This window comes from Macrobrachium nipponense, chromosome 24 (assembly GCF_015104395.2).
Source record: "Macrobrachium nipponense isolate FS-2020 chromosome 24, ASM1510439v2, whole genome shotgun sequence".
Lineage (NCBI taxonomy): Eukaryota > Metazoa > Arthropoda > Malacostraca > Decapoda > Palaemonidae > Macrobrachium > Macrobrachium nipponense.
This window is the reverse complement of record NC_061091.1, coordinates 65,430,623-65,450,832: the sequence shown is the minus strand read 5'-3', so window position 1 is coordinate 65,450,832 and position 20,210 is coordinate 65,430,623. Positions and strand designations below refer to the sequence as shown.

General features: G+C 44.5%; 1 protein-coding gene across 50 annotated transcripts in view; it reads right to left on the bottom strand.

The window, feature by feature from the left end:
- The window catches only part of LOC135205709 (myoneurin-like), a 406,587-nt gene that overhangs the window by 379,696 nt on the left and 6,681 nt on the right, over positions 1-20,210 (bottom strand). For all 50 annotated transcript variants that reach the window (XM_064236740.1, XM_064236720.1, XM_064236723.1 and 47 more), the window contains exons 2-4: positions 8,010-8,111; positions 7,151-7,672; positions 6,801-7,034 (exon numbers count right to left, since the gene is read on the bottom strand). In XM_064236740.1, the coding sequence (XP_064092810.1) occupies positions 6,801-7,034; positions 7,151-7,672; positions 8,010-8,090 (837 nt within the window). In that variant the 5' untranslated portion in view covers positions 8,091-8,111. The remainder of the gene's footprint in view (positions 1-6,800; positions 7,035-7,150; positions 7,673-8,009; positions 8,112-20,210) is intronic.

Genomic DNA, 20,210 nt, shown 5'->3' with positions numbered 1-20,210 from the left:
TTGTCAAAAATTGTATTTTTCCTAACTATACAAACCTGAGGTCCTTTAACAATAGGAAGGTACTTAGCGGCAGCTGAACCGGTCGTAAACTTCGAACAAGGGGGTTCGGTAGTTAACTACTTGTCCGGCAGTTAGCGGTACGCTCGACTGCGAGGCGAGAAGTGACTTTGCTTTAGGCCCAGGAAATGCAGAGTGAGGGGTGGCATGAGGTGGGACTATTTGTAAAGGACCTCAGGTTTGTATAGTTAGGGAAAATACAATTTTCGACAAATTGTTATTTGTTCCGATACATAATACAAACCTTCGGTCCTTTAACAATAGGAAGACTCACTTATTGGTGGGTGGAATCCGAGTCTTATGAACAGCAAGGGATGGACCAATACCTCTGACTTCGTGGGCTCTTGGACGAAGGGTACGGGTGTCGTCACTGCCAGCTGTCTCATACGCCCTCCTGATCACCTCACGCAGCCAGAAAGAAAGTGTGTTCTTGGAAACTTCTTTCTTAGTAACCCCGGTGCTAACGAAGAGGCGTTGACACTCAGGCCTGAGGTGTCGAGTTCTCTTCAGATAGCGCCGTAGCGCCCTCACAGGACAAAGCAGCATCTCATCTGCATCATTATCGGTGAAATCTTTCAGGGAGGGGATCGTGAAGGACTCGAACCGGTCGTCAGGGACCGAAGGATTCTGAGTCTTCGCTACGAAGTTCGGGACGAAATCGAGCGTCACGGATCCCCATCCCCTGGAATGCTTGACATCAAAGGAAGACCATGAAGTTCCCCTACTCTCTTCGCCGATGCCAGGGCCAGCAAGAAGAGGGTCTTGAGGGTCAGATCCCTGTCTGACAACTCTCGGAGTGGCTCGAAGGGTCTGCGAGTCAAACTCCTAAGGATGAGAATCCCATCCCATCCCGGGGGTCTGAGTTCCCTGGGTGGGCAAGATCTCTCGAAGCTCTCCATCAGGAGGGAGATGTCAAAAGAAGAGGAGATATCAACAACTCACAGTTTCAGGACTAAGGCCAGGGCGGCTCTGTAGCCCCTAACTGCAGAGACAGAGAGGAGCTTCTCTCGGCGAAGGAAGACGCGGAAATCCGCTACCTGCTGAAGAGTGGCTCTGAAAGGAGAGAGACCCCGTCCACGACACCAACCACAGAAGACAGACCACTTCCCCTGGTAGACAGCTGCAGAGGACTGTCTGAGGTATCCGGCCATCTCTGCTGCTGCGCTGCGAGAGAAGCCTCTCGCTCGCAAGAGATGGTGGATAGCAGCCACCCGTGAAGACACAGGGACTCGTCGGACCGGTGGTACTGTTCTACGTATGGCTGGCACAGGAGGTTGTGCCAGGGGGGAATTTCTCTCGGCGCTTCGGCAAGCAGAGCCAGCAGGTCCGGATACCAAACAGCCTGAGGTTGTTTGGGCGCCACCAGGATCATCCGAAGGTTCGCAGTGATCACCGCCCTGCTGATCACTTTGCAAATCAGACAGAACGGGGGAAAGGCGTAGACGAAGAGGTTGTCCCACGGATGTTGAAGAGCGTCCTCTGCGGCTGCCCATGGGTCCGGCACAATCGAGTAGAAAACCTGGAGTTTTCTGTTGTGCCGGGTAGCGAACAGATCCACGACTGGGCACCCCCACAGGTTGAAGAGCCTTTCTGCCACGTCTGGATGAAGGGACCATTCGGTTCCTATCACCTGATACCGACGACTGAGCTTGTTGGCTACCACATTCCTCTTGCCTGGAATGTAGCGGGCCGACAACTCTACTGAGTGTGCCGCAGCCCACTCGTGCACCTGCAACGTCAAAACCTGGGTGCATTTCGGGTGCGGGAGGGACACTAGGCCCCCCTGCTTGTTGACGTACGCCACTACTGTTGTGTTGTCGCACATCAACACCACCGAGTGTCCCACCAGACGGTCCCAGAACTCTTGGAGAGCGAGGAACACTGCCTTGAGCTCCAGGACGTTGATGTGAAGGTTCTTGTCGAAATGGTCCCACACACCTGCAGTCGTGACCAACACTCCTTTAGTTTCCACTGAAGAGACCGCAGGTGAAGACGCCCGTGAGGGACTAGCTTCTCGAGAGACGACAGGTGGCTGATCACGACTTGCCACTGCTGAACTGGTTGCTCCTGTAGAGACAGGAACCGTCTTACTGCCTCCCTGAACCTGCTGATCCGCAAATCTGTGGGGAAGACTCGCCCTGCTGCCGTGTCGATCAGCATGACCAGGTACTTCATCCTCTGCTTGGGTTTGAGCTCTGACTTCTTGTAATTTACAATGATTCCCAGATCGCGGCAGAATTCGAGGAGTCGATCTCTGTCCTGCAGCAACTGCGGGCGAGAGCTCGCCAACACTAACCAATCGTCGAGATACCTCCTCAAGAGACATATCCCTACCGAGTGGGCCCAAGCCGACACCAGCGTGGACACTTGCGTGAACACCTGTGGGGCGGTTGAGAGATTGAAACAAAGTGCCCTGAATTGGTACACCGTCCCATCGAGGATGAAGCGGAGGTACTTCCTGTTATCTGGAAATACGCGTCCTTCAGATTCACAGAAAGCATGAAGTCGTTTTCCCTGATGGAATCGAGCACTGAACGTGCTGTTTCCATCGTGAACTGAGTCTGGCAAACGAATCGGTTCAAGCGAGAGAGATCTATCACCGAGCGCCAGCCCCCCGTGGACTTCTCCACTAGGAAGAGGCGGCTGTAGAAGCCCAGCGACTGATCCTGAACGATCTCCACAGCACGTTTGCTCAGCATGGCTTCTACTTCCTGCCGAAGCGTCATGTCCTTGGTCGAGCCAGGAACGTAGGTTTGCAGATGGACCGGGTTGGAGGTGAGGGGTGGCCGAGACTCGAAGGGTAGTAGATATCCCTCCCGAAGAACGTTTACTATCCAGGTCTCCGCACAGTAGCACTGCCATGTTGCCCAATGGCTAGCCAGGCACCCCCCCACTTCCGGCAGCAGGTGAGGGGGAACGCCGTCCCTAGCATATCCCACCTTTCTTCGACTTCTTCTTGCCTGCTCCCCCTCGTGAGAAGAAGGGCTGGTGACAGTCACTCCTTGAAGAAGTTGACGGCAGAGTCTTTCCTTTGGGCTTCGACGATGTGATCGTCTTGGCCGCAGAGGAACCGCTAACCAAACTCTTGGGCTTGACCTCAGTAGCTCGAGGCTGCCCAGACGCCTTCGAGACTGCCTGGTGAATCAACGGTCACTGTCGTCAGTGCGCCGTCTTTCCACCGCAGTGTCCACCATCTCTCCTGGGAAGAGAGAGGAGGAACTCCGCACCGGTCCGTTGCGAAGACCCAGAGCCGCCTCATGCCCGGCCACCCTGGTCACTCGGGTGAGAACAGCGTCTCTACGCCGGAGAACCAGGTTGGCCGTCTGGTGGGCCAGGTAGGTGATGGCCCTACCCCCAGACTGGCGCAGTCTCATGAAAGCCGGGTCCCCTTCAGGAGTGATGTTCCCTAAGGAGGCTGCAGTTTTCGGCACTGTGAGGGACCACAGGTCGAGCCATGAGACTGCTTGGAATGCTGCCATTGCGGTAGATTCCAAGGCAAGTGCCTCCTGGTGCGAGAACCAGAGGTTCTCCGAAAGGAGCTGCGGCAGAGACATGCCCGGAGTTAGCCTGGCTAGCTCCGGGTTAACCTGTTTGGGTTGCAGAGGGTCCTCTGAAGGCACGTAGAAGCCCCTCTGTCGCAGTAGAGGTGGAGGAAGGAGCTTAGGAGACCTACTGGACCGAAGCGAAAACTCCTGTCCGGAGACAAGAGCGTCCACTTGACCTAGTACGCTGTCAGCCAAGGCAGATCGCGGCAGACCCACGGCCGACCTGGGTTCCTTCTTAGGTCCCCAGAACGTCTCCAAGCCAGATGTGGGTTCGGTAGGTGGGAGCGGCGATCCTTCTCCCAGGTCATTGTGCTGACGAATCAGCGCAATTACCTCCACGAACGACCTCTGGATCTCGGGAGTGACTACATCCTGTGGAGACGGACCGTCAAGCCCTTCCAACGAGAATGCCTCCCAAGACCCTCCTCCTTCCACAGGAGGAACCACGACAGACCCCTCCTGGTCTCCTCCTACCACTTGCGCATACGATCTGGTTGGTCCGAGGACCGTGCCAGGTTTGTAGGGCGTCGTGGCGGGATCATGAGGGGCGGCTGAGCCGGTGTGCTGAGGGGGCTGCAGGCCTGGTCGAGCAGCTGGACCAAGAACAGCGGCGACGGTCCCGAGCGTTAGAAGAGCGGCTGCTGGTCCCCCTCTCCGCCCGGTCACGGTAGGAGCAGCGGTCAGGGGCCCTGCAGAGTCCGCTGTCGCGGTGGGAGTGAGGCCTGTCCTCACGGCGCATCACGCCGCTTGGACCAGCAGAGGCTGGTTCAGGCAACTGAGGGGACAGCTTCCTCGCCTCAGCCCGCGAGCAGTCTAGGACTGTCGCGTCAACCCTGGGTACCAGCGCGTCGCCGCGAGAGCGATCGCTGGTCTGGTGAGGGTTGCCCGAGCAACCTCTGCCAGTCTTCCACCCCGTGCCTGGATCCTGGCGCCGAGAGAACTCGGATGCCTGGGTCTTGGCTGTCCGTCGCAGGTGACCATACACTCGGTGACTCTTGCAAACGAGAGGTCGAGACGGTACCTGGCGCCGAGGCAGAACCTCTGGCGCCAGGTGAAGAGGTGCCAGTGTTAGCCAACACTCCTCAGGTCCACGTCTTCTTCCTTGCGGAAGGAAAGAAGGGCCCCGTTCCCTAAGGAACAGGAGGACCGACGGAAGTCCCAACCATCCCACCGGAGTGGGACGGGCCCTTAGAGTCTCGGCACTAGACTTCTTAGGGGGGGGGGGGGGGGGGGGGGTGGGGGGGGGGGGGGGGTGGAGGCAACCTTCTTCTTCTTTGGCTGTGGGGCCTTAGAAGTTGAAGGGGAAGCAGCGGCAGACGAAGAAGACGATGAAGACGAAGACGACACCTTCCTCCTCCTCCCCTTCCTCTTTGTCAGCTTCCTCAGCACCACAGTCAGGTCTTCCATCCAGGACGGAGCCGGGGCAGTTGCCGAAGCAACAGGGCCCGACTGCACCTGTACGGAAGGACCTGGGGTGGGAGCAGCAACACCACAGGCAGGAACAACGGTGGCAGGAACCAGTACCAGGGCTGGAGCGGCAGCATACTCAGGAACAGGAGGCGGGGCAGGAACCCGCAGCATCCTCTGCACAGGAGGCAGGTCTAGCGGAAAGCTCTTGGGACACAGGAAGTCCGGGGCTGCAGCAGGAGCGGCAAACCCAGGTGGCGGCGTAGCAGCAGGAACGAAACCTCCGGCAGCGGTGCCTGCACAGCAGCTGTCGGGGTCACTGTGGCTATGTGCTGAGTATATACCAGGTGAGGCGGAGCACCGTAGCCCGGCGTGGACACCGTCGTGGTAGTCGTGGTGGTCGGCCTGTGCGTTACCGGCATGGCTCCTCTCACCAGACGACTCAGCAGCCCCTGGACCATCGGTGTCCCATGCACCCCCAGCGAGTAGCAGGCCCATCCGAGATCGTCCCCCATGGTCAGCAAGTCTGAGGAAGGAAAAGTCAGGTAGATTAGTGAGGGGGTCTCCCCTCGCCCGGGGGGGACAGTTCCCAGTCCAAGCGAACAGAGGACCCCGAGTACAACTGGATGTCGAGGTATCTCGCCCCCTCCTCCATGCTCGACTGATCGAGAGAGGAGAGGGAGCGAGAAACCTCCCCCAAAGGAGAAGGAGCCATACGAGGGAGCCGAGATAGAGGGAGAAAAGAGGATGACATGTCCGTGATCAAGGGCGTAGCCGGAGAATCCTCTGACGACTCCTTGGCCGGCTTTCGCGGCTTCTTCCTCCCCCCATAGCGCTCCCACTGCTCCTCCAACCAAAAAATACATGTATCACATGTCTAGGTGCGAGAGCATTCTCGCCCTCTACACCGAGTACAAAAATCATGAGGATCAACCTCTACAGAAGAGCAGAAGGCCCCACACTTACGGCCCCCAACACCGGGACACAATCTGCAGTTGATGGGGGGGCGAGGTGGTTTCTCCGGCTCTTGTTGTTCCATTTCCATCACAAATGAAAACAAAAGAAGACACGTACTTACTTTTATACTTGCAAATACACACAAGTAAAAGAAAAAGTGAAAAAGTCTTCTCGCAGTAAAGCAAACTTAGCATATGACAGAAGTGTGCAGACGAAAGAGCAGCACGTCCATCCACTAGCACGGCCGAAAGCAAAGTGACTCCTCGCCTCACAGTCGAGCATACAGCTAACTGCCAGACAAGTAGTTAACTACCAAACCACCTTGTTCGAAGCTTACGACCAGTTCAGCTGCCGCTAAGTACCTTCCTATTGTTAAAGGACCGAAGGTTTGTATTACGTATCGGAACAAATGTTGGTTTACGTAGTTGTAGACCCTAGAGTCTGGTCAATGGACTGGGAGTTTAGACTAATCCCTTTAGAAATATATTAAGAAGGTGAAAGAAACAAGCTAATTGTGAAAGGGCATAGATAATGTCCTGGATCACAGAAATTTTGGTGGCAAATGTACAAAACATAAATGCTGGAAATTCTTTACCTGTTCAACATCATGAAACTGATGTAAAAAATATTAATAATGAAAGACCACATTAAGAAAGCATCAATAAACTACAATATTAGTCAATTTAGCAAAAACATAAATAAACACTTGGAAATTCAACACAACATAAACACTTCTTGAATGAGGAAAAATTAAAATTTTTCTTTCACCTTTATAAGAGCATACTGTACTCAAAAACAGGTTACTCCACTCAAACAAAAATATGCTTTCCTTACCCCTTGTAGTCCAGAAGGACCTGCTAAGGCTTCTACAACAGGATCAGGAAGAGTAACAGGAGAGGGTTCTGCCTCGTCATCTTTAGCATCATCAAATTTTGGTATCATAAGGCCACCAGCATCTTGAGACGCATCCCCAGAATGATCTAACCCACCATAATCAGTTTCAGGAACTTGATCTTCGCTGTCATTATCTAGAATCTCTTCCTTAACTAAAGTTTCATCCACATTGACCTGATAAAACAAAATGCAATACATTATGAGACCATTTATAAAAACCATGGAGTTGATTTTTCAAAGCAATAGTATACTATCAGGAATGACATATACAGGAACATTTAAGGACATACCGTTACAGGAGAATGAAGTGGTTCCTGCAATCTGTCATCTAAAAGTCTATTATCTCTGTCTTCAGACCAAGAGGGTTCATGAGACTCATTGTTCTTAGAGTGAGATGAACTTGAGGTACCCGGTTGATAATTATCACTTTCACGTCTCCTCCGTCTCTTAGGATAAGGACTGTCTGTACTGGATCGGGGACTTATGCGATCATCATTGGATCTTTTATGCGACCCTGATTTACTAGGGTTTGGTGGCTCATCAGGTACTGCTAAACCCTTTATTTGTAAAAGTTCTGCTACTTTAATTAACCTCGACAAGTCACTTTGCGCTACAGAAACAACACCTTTGTACATATAATTGAGAAGAGACTCTAACTCATCACACTGAACATCTCTTAACACTATCACTGGATGTTTACATGGAGTGTTTTCAAAAATCTTTTCAAAATATTCACTACAGGTAGACAACACTAACTTATGCACTTGATAAAAGTTGCCCTCACATGACACTGTCACATCTGTATATTTGTCCTGTTGAGAAAAAAAACAAACTAAAATATTCACAAACTATCAGATATATAGTACTACAGGCAGTCCCCAGTTATTGGCGATACGGTTTTATGGTACTTGTCTGGCCTCGAGGATACATAACTGGATTTTAGGTGCCGGTCCCCAGTTACCGCTTTTATCACCAATTTCCAGTTATTGTCACACCACTGGAAAAGGAACCCCTGCCGATAACTAGGGACTGTCAGTACTTAGATACTTATATAAATAAACCATTCAGATTTGCTAATTCACGAGTACAATTTTTTTTTTTTTTTTCAGTTTTACATTTTAAGATATAATCTTATTGCAATACTCATACCTTTCCTCTAAGGGCTGCCAATGTATGGCAGAAAGTTGCCCCATGATTGTTCCAATTCAAGGAGAGCAACCCGTCACCCATTTTCAAAGTTTTCTAGAGCACCTGAAAAAAAGAAACAAATATACATGAGAAACTTAATAGCACACGAACAAGCACTAGTAGGTGATATTTATGGATTACTTATTAGCCTATCATTACTGGACCTAATGAGATGTTATGTCACCTTTGCCATTCTGGAGATGGAGGAGCAGATTTAGACTAATTACTGAAATTTTGCCCAATACTTATCATGCAGACAATGATGTCTTGATTAGCAAAACATACAACTTACAAACCTTGCTTAATAAAGTCCATCAAAGACATCAAGAGACATGGGTCTTGAGATAACTGAGGAAAACATAAATAGCACACACATACTACTAACACTCTAGAGTGCACATCTTTCATCTATTTAAGAACAGTGTCATCCAATACCAGTTTCTACAGTGTAATTTAAACAAAGGACTGAAAAAGATAATACAAGTAATGGGGTCGCTCAATAAGATCTGAAAACCAAGCAAAACTTAATAGAATACAGTGCATCCTTGACTTACGGCTCACTGACTTTCAGCATGGCACTGGAACGGATCCCCCACAGAAGTTGAGGACACAGTATCAAAATACTAACATTGTATTTTTGTGTAACATGATCTGTATTGTCATTTGGACATGAATCATAAATTACGAAGATACTTTATCTTGAAAGATTTAGTCAAATGTGAGAGTAAAGGGCAGGATATTCAGAAGTGATACCACAAGGGAAATACACATTCTGTGTCCCCCTTGTGACAGGAATGCAGTAGAGCCAAGATGTACCATACGTTGTTGGTTATAAGGAAATACTATGAACAGTGCAATAGTAAACTTCCTGGACTAACTGATACTATTATACTATTATTTTAAAAGTTGTCCATCATTACTTGGACAATTTTGTTTTTCTTACCACCTTTGCAGTTACATATATCAGATTTTTCTTATACTTAACAACCTTTGCAAATTGATTTATCATATACTAATTGTAATTACATGACAGATTGATTTTTCACCAAACAGGCCACAAGAGCCACATTTCCTTGTGTTTTATGTACTTTTTTGGCCTTTGGACTGCAACTATATTATTTTTCCTGCATTTTGATAACTTAGAGATATTTTATCTGACAGTTTACTTGTGAACCTAAGTTCTGGAGAGAAGAGGCGAGGCCTTTCAGACCCACTGGTTTTGCTATGACACCCCTGGCTCCTCCCCCTGATAGTCGTAAGAGCACAAACCACGCCCATCGGGGCAGAGCAACCAGAGAAGTGCGAGTTGACAGGAATCAAACCGCCATATTTGAAGTTGCAAGTTGCTATGAAGTATATCTGTACTTACCATTCCATTTTCCTGTTGTGAGATTTATTTGAGATTGCAAATTACTACAAGTAGTAACTTAAGTTCCAATTTGTGAATTTTAACATTTTCCATTCCTCTTTATATTCTAAGATAATATACGTAATGTGACAGTAGTTTCACCTCCCCTTACCAAGATATTCCTATCTTGTTACCTAAAAGTTGCATTACCTCTAAATGCAAGGAAACGAGTCTAAGTATACCTTAAAGAAATTTATGAATAATTGAAAAATGTTATGGTTGGTCTTCAGAAACATGTAAGCTGTTGAACTTTTGTAGGTAGTTACTTTAACAAATTCTTTATTTCCTCCCAAGAATGGTCTCCTCGGTTTCCGGGGGTAGGGTTCGGAGGAGGGTGAACTAGACCCCTGGGTCTGAAAGGCCTCGCCTCTTCTCTCCAGAACTTAGGTTCACAATTAAACTGTCAGTTCTAGAGAGAGAGGCTTCAGCCTTTCAGACCCACTGGTTTTGCTCACCCGATACTTCAAGGGGCATGAAGATGAAGTCCTGCAACGACTGCATCGAAGCTCCCTGTAGACCGAGGAGGAGCATAAAATGACCCAAATACAGAGTTGCTTTTCCAATTCATTCTAGTCATTATCTCTTGCAGCGTAACACCATTATACATCATCCTGAAGCTGCTTGACTCTGATAGAGTGGAAATTGGTGGAGTGTTTTCTGGCATTGGGATCAGCTCTGAAAATACAGTCCCTGAATAGCTGCCTCATCTTTGGAAGGGACATGATCTTGAAGTTTTCATCCAGCCAAATATGGTCTTCCCTATCTATGTTCCTTTCTGCACAGATTTTATTTGTGTACTTCAGATAAAAGTTTAATTGTCTAACTGGACAAATTTTTTGGCTTAGTAGGGGTGCACCTAAGCTGAATTCAATAGGAGTGTAATTGTTTCTCTGATTCTTGGCCATGAAGGAAGGGTGGTTCCTTAACACAATGGTTTCTGGTGTGAAAGTGCTCCTGGAGATACATAGATGATTAAATTGGTTAGCTCTCAATGGGCAAGCCAAAGCTACGAGGAATAAGGTCTTCTCTGAATCAATGAGCAGCATAGAATCATCTCTTGTAGTGTTGAGGAAGGAAACTACTTTATCAAGATCCCAGCCTGGAAATTGATGAGAATTGCTGGGTCTTCTTCTATTTACTCCATCAAGCATAGCTTTAATATACTTGTCTTCTGCTAGACCAATAATTGGGAAAGTATCCCCCTTCAAAACTGGTCCAAGAGCAGCTCGATATCCTTTTTAGTGTGTTGTACGCTATCCCTTTGTCTATTAATTCTGCTTAAAGTAATAGTAGCAGTGATTAAAAGAGGGGAACTTGTTTTTACTTCCATTTTTATTTTATTGTGGTAATGAAACCTTTCTTTAAAGCTACTGAAGAGGATTTTGGTTTGGTACTTAGGCCAAGGAGCTGTACTCGTAAATTGGAAGTAATTTTGTTGGCAATCTCTCTGGAGGAAATTATGGGAAGGTAGTTGATCTTTTATATTCTGAAGGCGATCAAAATTTTAAGTGGTGTTGTGCTAAGGGATGAGGTACAGTCCGTATGAAGTTATCTGGCAGTCCTTCTGCTTTGACTTTTGGTACTTCCCGGTATTCCTTGGAGACTGTCTTATGACTAGAAGGCGAAACCATGGTTTCCGTTCCTGGGAAATAGTGCAGAAGAGCATGTTAGTTATTACATTCGTTTATATATCCTTAAAAGCAACTTTATGGCCAAGTAAGAAGCCTGGGGGAAAAGCATAAAGATAGAGAAGAAAACCTTCCCAGCCTAATGTGAAGATCATTAATTACCATTGCTTTTGTGTTTGGGTACGGAAGAAAAAAAAAACAAAATCTTTTATTATTTGTTAGAATTAAAAGCCAATTGGTGAAAAGGTCTAGTTCAGGGAAAGAAATTTCATATCTGCTGCAAATTAAACTTAAAATTGAATAGATTATCGTCAAGAGTGGCTTCTGGATGTATGGAACCAAAGTCTCTCGAATCGGGAATCAGCCATCAACATTGCCCTTTTCCCTTTAATCCAATTTAGTTTTTGAATGTCTATGTTATTGTATTTTCCTTTGATGTCTAATGTAACGACTTTGATGGCCATCCTGGCCGATTTGTTCCTAATGCTACCATGTTTTTTGTTTTGGGACCCAACAGTTTTTTGTTTACTTTGGTGAATCTATAGTGAATTTAGTACTACTTTAGTTCTTCTGTGAGGTTTGTCTCTAAGTGGGTTTTTATAACAGTAAATGCATGCAACGTAGTTCTCTAATGTTAATGTGCAGAGTTTATCCTCATTTTGTAGCCATGTATTAATTAGTTGATAGTATGCCATGTTCTCCTACTAATGCTCCACCCCAGCCCAAAGTTGGCGATGCATCTGTGGAATAGTTTCTAGATCTACTTGATTATTAGGAATGTTTATTATATCACTATACATGTTAGTCTTGTTTCCATTCATTTTCTAGAAAGGACTTTGAAAGAAAGGAGGAATGATTCTATATCCGTTTAGCAAAATATCTATGAAACCTGTGAAGGAATTTAAGATGGGTATACTACCATAGAAGGTGTAAGTAGGAACAGAAGTTAACGTGATCCTATCAATCTTTGATATAATTTGAGGTCAGCCCTGTTCAAGTTGGAATACCTGGTATTGGTTTGCGAAGCCTGCTACATTTAATCAATGTTTTTCTGCATTGGTCTCATTGTTTTGTTCATCCAATTTATAATGAACTGCCCAGGAACTCATATCTTTTGCCACTGGATGAATAACAGACTTTTTAATAGATATTTTGACCAACCCCAGCTCCGTGAAAGCAACTTCAATAACTATTTGGATGTTGAGCCCTCGCATTTTGTTGAAAGTCATCTGCCAATATGAGTTATACTCAATCTAAAGTAATTAAAAATGGTATATTTATTTATTTCTTCCTAAGTGTTTATTTAACTACTGTGTACAATTTAGTTTGGAAAAGATGTAGGGGAGCTGTCTTTAAATTAACCCGCCCGAATGGGAAACAAGCCGTCCATTTGGAATTTACGTTTTCCTAATTTGAACACGTTTAAGAAATCTTTATTTGAAGCACTTAGAATGAAGCGGGACGTGCCAATCAAGCCATCCTTTGAAATCAAAGTCTACATGCCCAGTTGTTTAAATGCAAATTAAGGGAATATAGGTATTAGTTTTCAGCATAGAGAAAGAAGGGTTTTCTTGATCATCTGTATTAAGGCATTTCATATCCGAACGATTAGGCGAATGCTCCCATCGGGTTTAAAGCTTGTAAAATAGTTGGGGTTTTATAGTAATAAAAAAGCACATTTCTGTTAAATTGTTCTATTACCCCTAGGTCTAGTAATCTGTTACATTCTCTCTCTAGTATTATTCTCTTGCTAGGAGAATAATATCTATCAAACCCCTAATCTTTTCAAAGTCTTTTGAGCCTTATTTTTATTGCTAAATGGGAGTCTCACACCCTTACTGATCAAGTTGCATGCAAAAGAAGAATTTGGGAGTTTTTGCCAATTTTTAAATTTATTTGTCAACGACCTACCTATCCCACTTACTGGAGGGGCGTGAGAGGTTTCCTTGGAGCTAGAGGCTTCTGTAGGGAAATTTAACTCTTCTAATATCATTGAATTGTTAGTGGGTACCTTTGCCAAATTTTTATTTTTACTGTGTAGCTCCAGGTTATTTTCCTCTTGGTCCCAGCAGGGCTGCGATGGGTATTAAGAATTAAAGCATAATTAGTTTTGTTTCTTATCTTTGTTTTGACGTCTGAATTAGTTGCTGTCTGTCCCCTGTACTCCTTCCCCCTCTTCGGCCCCCTCTCTTGATACCTCGCCTGTAGGGATTGAACCTATTCCTGAACCCAAAGCTTCCCCTGAATCCTCTGTAAAAATTAAATTCCCTCTGGGGTAGCCCTGATGCTTGCCAAAGTTGAACCTTCCACCTCTAGAGGTAATGTCCCCTCCTCTAGGAAGGGGACCGCCTCGAAAGCACGAAGCAATAGCTTTCCTTTGATCATCTGATAAGACCCATATATCATTAGTTTCAGCTTTAATAATAGCATCTCTCGTATCTAAATTGAGGTTCCTGGGTAAAGATCTACTTCTGAATGATCGGATTAAACTTTTAATTAGATCAATGTGTTTCCTGAAAGGCCCAATTATCACTTTAGTAATGAAATCAATATCGTTAATCTTAGAGGGGTAAGCTAATTGTGCCAGAGCTGCATGTCCTTGAAAAGAAGATATAGCCATTTTAATGTTTTCAATATCAAAGTGAAATTTTTTCTTGAAATCTTCATAAAACAACCTGCCACTTGGCCAAAAGTTCAACTTTGGCAAATTTATCAATTTGAAAAGGTCTGCAAGTTCTTTATTATGATTACAAACAAAGAATTGATCATGAGAGTTTTTGTCTCCTTCACTTAATGTTAATGCAATTAGGGAGTCATTCAATTGTATTTTCCCATCTCTATGAATGAGGACACAGCATTAAAATTGTTAGATATATAAGTAGGAATAGGTTTGTTAAAGTAAGCGGTTAAATTCTTCATAGTTACTACTATCTTCATTATAAGTTGTAAATAATTCTTCATTTGCATTCTCAGGTAAATCTACTTTACGGCGAGGGCGCTTAGGAGGAGGAGTATTGTCATTCCTTTTTGCAGTCGAACCACTTCTGCAATAGGAGTGAAAACCTAGACTTACTTTTGATAATAAAAGTTTAACTGATGTCTATAATATGGCTCATGAATTTACAATCCGGTTGGACAGCAGCAGACCTAGAAGGCTGAAGCCAGGCAATCGGGTTCTAGGCTCAAATGGCCTTCATCGGTTACTAATTCAGGTCAATCGGCATCCTCTCACTAATATCCCATACTAAAAATTATATAGCCTCTACAGTAATCATCTATATATTTATATAGCCGACCTGTCAGAAATCTTAAGACGCAGTTCCTCATGGTAAGGGGTAAACCATTATATCGAAAGGAAACGAGTGTGATATAAAATTCTACCCATTAGCTGAGGTAGGCGCCATTATACCGCCTTTGACAGGAACCCCTCCAGTTAAATGTCGACGATAGGATCTCGGTGGGATAGGCGGAAGGGAGCGGCTAATAGGTAGCCTAGATTGACGTAGTATGTTAAACTTAAAGTTAGAAAAAGTTAGGCTAGTTAGGCTACTCAGCTCGTAAGGCAAAACTAGTTAACACCTCACCTTACAACATTAATTACCTTTGTCATATAAGTATCTGGTCCTTATAATGTTTAGGGTCACTTTACACATAGTTTAGGATTATATGATAATGTACTTCGGTCTCGAAATTTATCTAATCTAAACTTTTTTACGATTATAACTAACGGACGGTCTGTTCCGGCTCATTGTTTACCTTTTAACTGCCATGCTTGTGACGTCATCATTCTATATCCGCTGCTATCCGAGACGTTTTTATATAAAAAACAGAATATTAAACCTTACCCTTTCTCCACTAGTTTCAATAATGTTTGATTCTGTAATAATAACAATTGAAGAATTTCACTATTGGAAGGTTCCTGGCTGGTTTCTTCCGTTTGGGGACCTACTCTTCTTTTTGGGTTGTGCCGGTGGAATATTGTCATCATCGCTAGTTTCGCTGAGATTATGCACATCTGCTGATACTACGACTTTTTGGACATTTTAATTAGTTGATTAAGTCGTTGTCCTCGTAACAATAATTAGGGGAGGGTTGTAGTAATGGTGAGGTGTGTTAGGTGTTGCCTGTGTCCTGTCACTTCAATATGGCGGTTTGATTCCTGCCTCAACTCGCACTTCTCTGGTTGCTCCGCCCCGATGGGCGTGGTTTGTGCTCTCTTACGACTATCAGGGGGAGGAGCCAGGGGTGTGTCATAGCAAAACCAGTGGGTCTGAAAGGCTGAAGCCTCTCTCTCTAGAACTAACAATTCTAAGGGTTCTGAAGAGAAACTGGTTTTTGGACAGTGTTGTTGTTGGTGGCAATATGTGGGAAGAGGCCCTTTTGTGATTCTCGGAAAAGGAACACTACTTTGAGGAAATATAATTTTGGGTACCTCTGTAAGCATACTACTAAAAACCTATGAAGTTACTGATGAAGACAATGTAACAGAAATTGTACCAGTTCTGTCAAATTTGCATTAACAGGCAACTTTCAGTCACAAGTTGTAAGTTAGGTTATTTCTGTAAAGATGCTATGGTAACATTTAATGAATGATGCTGCAATTCATAAATTTGTAATTCTTTCATTAAAAATATATCGAAAACATCAAATGCCAAAGGCAACTCATTTCACTTTGGACAATATGTTATAAAACATGGCATTGTTTTACAAGTTGTCCAGGATTACTTATGGCATTCTTCTATTGGTTCTTGTTGCTTCCTTAGTAGTACGTATCATCCTTTCTTCGATAGTATTAGTTAAGATGAAATTCTACACCTCATTTGTTCACATATACTACATGCTGTAGTTCCACACTATATGAAGTAGTAGGTAGTACTTTCCAAGTTGCAGTTCATTTCACTGTAGTGCACTCTATTATTTGTCATGGCAACAATAACATTAGCCTCTGATGTACGTCATGTAAAGCATTTTTGTTACTCCACCAATCATACCATTCCCTCAGTTTGCCAAGTGTTCCTGTTGTAGAATTTTAGTATCCTTGAATTTTCCACATCTGATTTTTTCAGAGATTCTTCAGTCTCTACCAAACTTTGAAAACGTGGAGGCTTCAGTGTCTGTTTGATGACAAAAACTGTAAAAGCTTTGTATTAAGGTTTGTTGGCCAAAAACATTATTTAAGTACGTATTACTAAACTAAGAATATGGTGATCATTTAGGTCAAGGCAGGAACCACTATTGATTCGATTAACCATTTTTGTTTGTTTGTTTGTATGGCGTTTTTACGTTGCATGGAACCAGTGGTTATTCAGCAATGGGATCAATGGCTTTACAAGACTTCCAAACCACATCGACAGTGAACTTCTATCACCAGAAATACACATCTCTCACACCTCAATGGAATGCCCAAGAATCTAACTCGCATCAACCAAGGTGGCAGGCCAAGACCATACCGATCATGCCACTAAGGCACTTATTAATTAAGGGGGCCGGCCGGCTAATGCCATTCTTTAAGGACAGGACTTTGATATTCATACCACTTAATAAGGTGACTTGGGACATCTCCAAACCGCATATGATTTTTGCCTCTGACCTTCGGTTTTGTGACGCCAGGGCGATTTATCCCGAAAATAACCATTTTTCAAATTCTATCTCCTCCCTTGATATTTAATATTAAGACCTGGGATTACTACCATATATAGACCTGATGTAGACCTCCCAACAAATTAGGAGTTTTTTTCAAAGTAATTTTTTGCTGGATATGAATTTTTCATTATGGTAAAAAAAAATAAACCCTATAAATCAGGAAAACAAAATTTATAAAAAAAGACAAAACAAAAATTGGAAAAAAGGGCTTCATTTGATTGTTCTATAACGTCTTTCTGAGTTATATACCAAATTCCAATGTTATAGCTTTAAAACTAAGTGAGAAGATAGATTTTGAAGGTCAATAACTATAGTTTTGAGATACGTGCGTTCAAAGTTTTTCTTCGTATTTTTATAACGACAATGTTAATAAATAATGATTATTATGAATGTATATTTCTTTTTTGTGTATTAATAAACCAAAAATATTTTATTTATCATAATTTAATCATAAATGATGATCCCTTTGCTCATATATTGTAGCTTGGGGTACTGCGTCAGGCAAGACGGGGCACTCCTTCCTACGCAACTCTCTCTCTCTCCTTCACTAACTTGGCTTATTACAGCGAATTTTCTTCTTCTGTATGTTACCTAGATGTTTTCCTAGTATTTTCCGTTTTGGCATGATGAAATTCTTGCCGAAACAAAAATAAATAAACGTAAATACAAGAGAATGTCATGAGGTGAAATTCGAAGTTGTACTCTCTTTTTAAAAAGACAATGCTAATAAATCATGATTATTATGAATTTCATATTCCTTTTTGGGTATTAATATGATATTGTTAAACTACAATAAAGTTTTGTACATACTTACCTGGCAGATATATACTTAGCTATAGTCTCCGACGTTCCGACAGAATTTCAAATCTCGCGGCACACGCGACAGGTAGGTCAGGTGGTCTACCTTACCCGCCGCTGGGTGGCGGGCGTATGAACCAATCTATCTCTCCAGCCAGATTTTTTTTTTTTTTTTTTTTTTTTTTTTTTTTTCTTTCACCTGTCTCCTGAGGGGAGGCTGGGTGGGCCATTAGACGTATATATCTGCCAGGTAAGTATGTACAAAACTTTATTGTAGTTTAACAATATCATTTTTGTACATGAACTTCCCTGCCAGATATATACTTAGCTGATTGGCACTTGGTGGAGGGTAAGAGGACAGCTAAAGTAATAAGGAGAGATAAGAAACAACTGATGTTGTAGGATATAAATAACCTTGGTTCTTACCTGTTCAGGCAGAAGACTTCATTGATATTGTCTCTGAGTCTGCGTTGCCTGGAGAGCTACAGCTAGGACGTGACCTGATGCTGAAAGACTCTCGGATCTACCACTGGGATATGTGATCCCTTTGTGTGGTAGAATCCAAGTCGGATCCTGTTAAAGGGAGTTCGTCCCTATCTTAACAGGTCCTAACCACTACTACTGCAAGGAGCCACACTCATCAGACCACCTAACCAAACTACTAAAGATTAGTATTACGACCTAAAGAGATGCCTTCATGCATCCTCTTTAAGGCAACCAACAACAACAAATAAATACAAGGGGGAAAAAATTTATACTACTAAACAGGATGAGTTCCAGCTCCCTGCCCCAGCACTGAATCCGCAGATACGTACGGGCCCAAGGCAAGGAACGAAGCATTTTTCGTAAGTGATTCTCACATCACGTAAGTAGTGGTTCGCGAACACTGACTGACATCTCCAGAATGTGTCTCCATCAGATTTCGCACGGACATATTCTTGTTGAAAGCAAGAGAAGTTGCTATGGCTCTTACTTCGTGTGCTTTCACTTTAAGAAGCCTAAGATGTTCTTCTCTGCAGGATCCGTGTGCTTCTTTGATGAGGCTTCTCAAGAAGAAGGACAATGCGTTCTTCGACAATGGACGAGTAGGCTCTTTTACTGAACACCACAGGACCTCTCGGTTGGCTTTCAGTTGCTCTTTTCTTCTAAGGTAGTATTTCACCATTCTCACTGGGCAAAGAGTTCTCTCGGGTTCTTCTCCTACCAAAGAAGATAACCCACGAATCTCGAAGTTCTTGGGCCATGGACTTGATGGGTTCTCATTCTTTGCAAGAAAACCAGGAAGGAAAGAGCAAATGAGAGAGTCCTCCTTAAAACCCACATTACCATCAATCGCCTGAAGCGCACTCACTCTCTGGCGGAAGCTAGAGCCATCAAAAACAGAGTCTTCCTGGTAAGGTCTCTGAATGAGGCTGAATTAGGGGGTTCAAACCTAGAGGACCCAAGGAATTGAAGGACTACATCCAAATTCCAGCTAGGTGTCTTAGGATACTGCATTTTTCGTTGTATTAAAAGACCTAATAAGGTCCTGTAGGTCCTTATCTTCCGATAAGTTGAGGCCCCTGTGCCTGAAGACATTCGCCAACATACTACGATAGCCTTTAATCGTCAAACGACTAAGCCACATTCTTGTCTTAAGAATAAAAAAGAAGTCTGCAATTTGATTCACAGAGGTACTGGAAGAGGAAACGTTTATTCCTCTTGCACCATCTTCTGAAGACATCCCACTTCGATTGGTACACTCGTAAGGTGGAAGACCTCCTCGCTCTAGCGATTTGCCTTAGCAGCTGCTGACGAAAAGCCTTTCGCTCTGACCAGTTTCTGGACGTCTGAAGCAGTCAGACTGAGAGCGGGGAGGTTTTTGTGGTACCTGTCGAGTGGGGCTGTCTGAGTAGATCGCTCCTTAGAGGAAGCGATCTTGGAAAATCCACTAGCCATTCCAGCACCTCTGTGAACCAATCTTGTGCTGGCCAAAAGGGAGCTATCAAAGTCATCCTCGCGGAATCTGACTCTGCGAACTTTTTTAAAGTCAACCCCAGAATCTTGAAGGGGGGAAACGCGTATACATCGAGTCCTTTCCAATCGAGTAGGAGAGCGTCTATCCCTATTGCTCCTGGATCCGAGATGGCGAGCAATACAGATCCAGTCTTTTGTTCTTTGAAGTTGCAAACAGGTCTAAGAGAGGCCTGCCCCACAACTTCCAAAGGCTCTGGCAAACATCTTGGTGCAGAGTCCACTCTGTGGGAAGGACCTGATCTTTCCTGCTGAGGAGATCTGCCCTTACATTCCTTTCTCCCTGTACGAATCTGGTGAGAAGTTTTATCCCCCTTTCTTCTGTCCACAGAAGAAGATCTCTTGGCTGTTTCGTACAGAGAGAAGGAATGCGTCCCCCCCTGTTTCCTGATGTATGCCAGAGCCGTGGTGTTGTCCCGAGTTTATTTTGCACAACTGCTCCTGTCACATCTGACTCGAACTCCTTCAGAGCAAGCCACACGGCTATTAGTTCTTTCATGTTGATGTGCCAGGAAGACTGGTCCCCCATCCAGGTTCCTGACACCTCCTTGGTTCCCAGAGTCGCCCCCCAACCTGTTTCCGACGCATCGGAGAACAACACCAGGCTGGGGTTCTGGGATTGAAGCGGCAGTCCTGCGAGAACTTGTCGGGATCCGCCCACCATGCTAACTC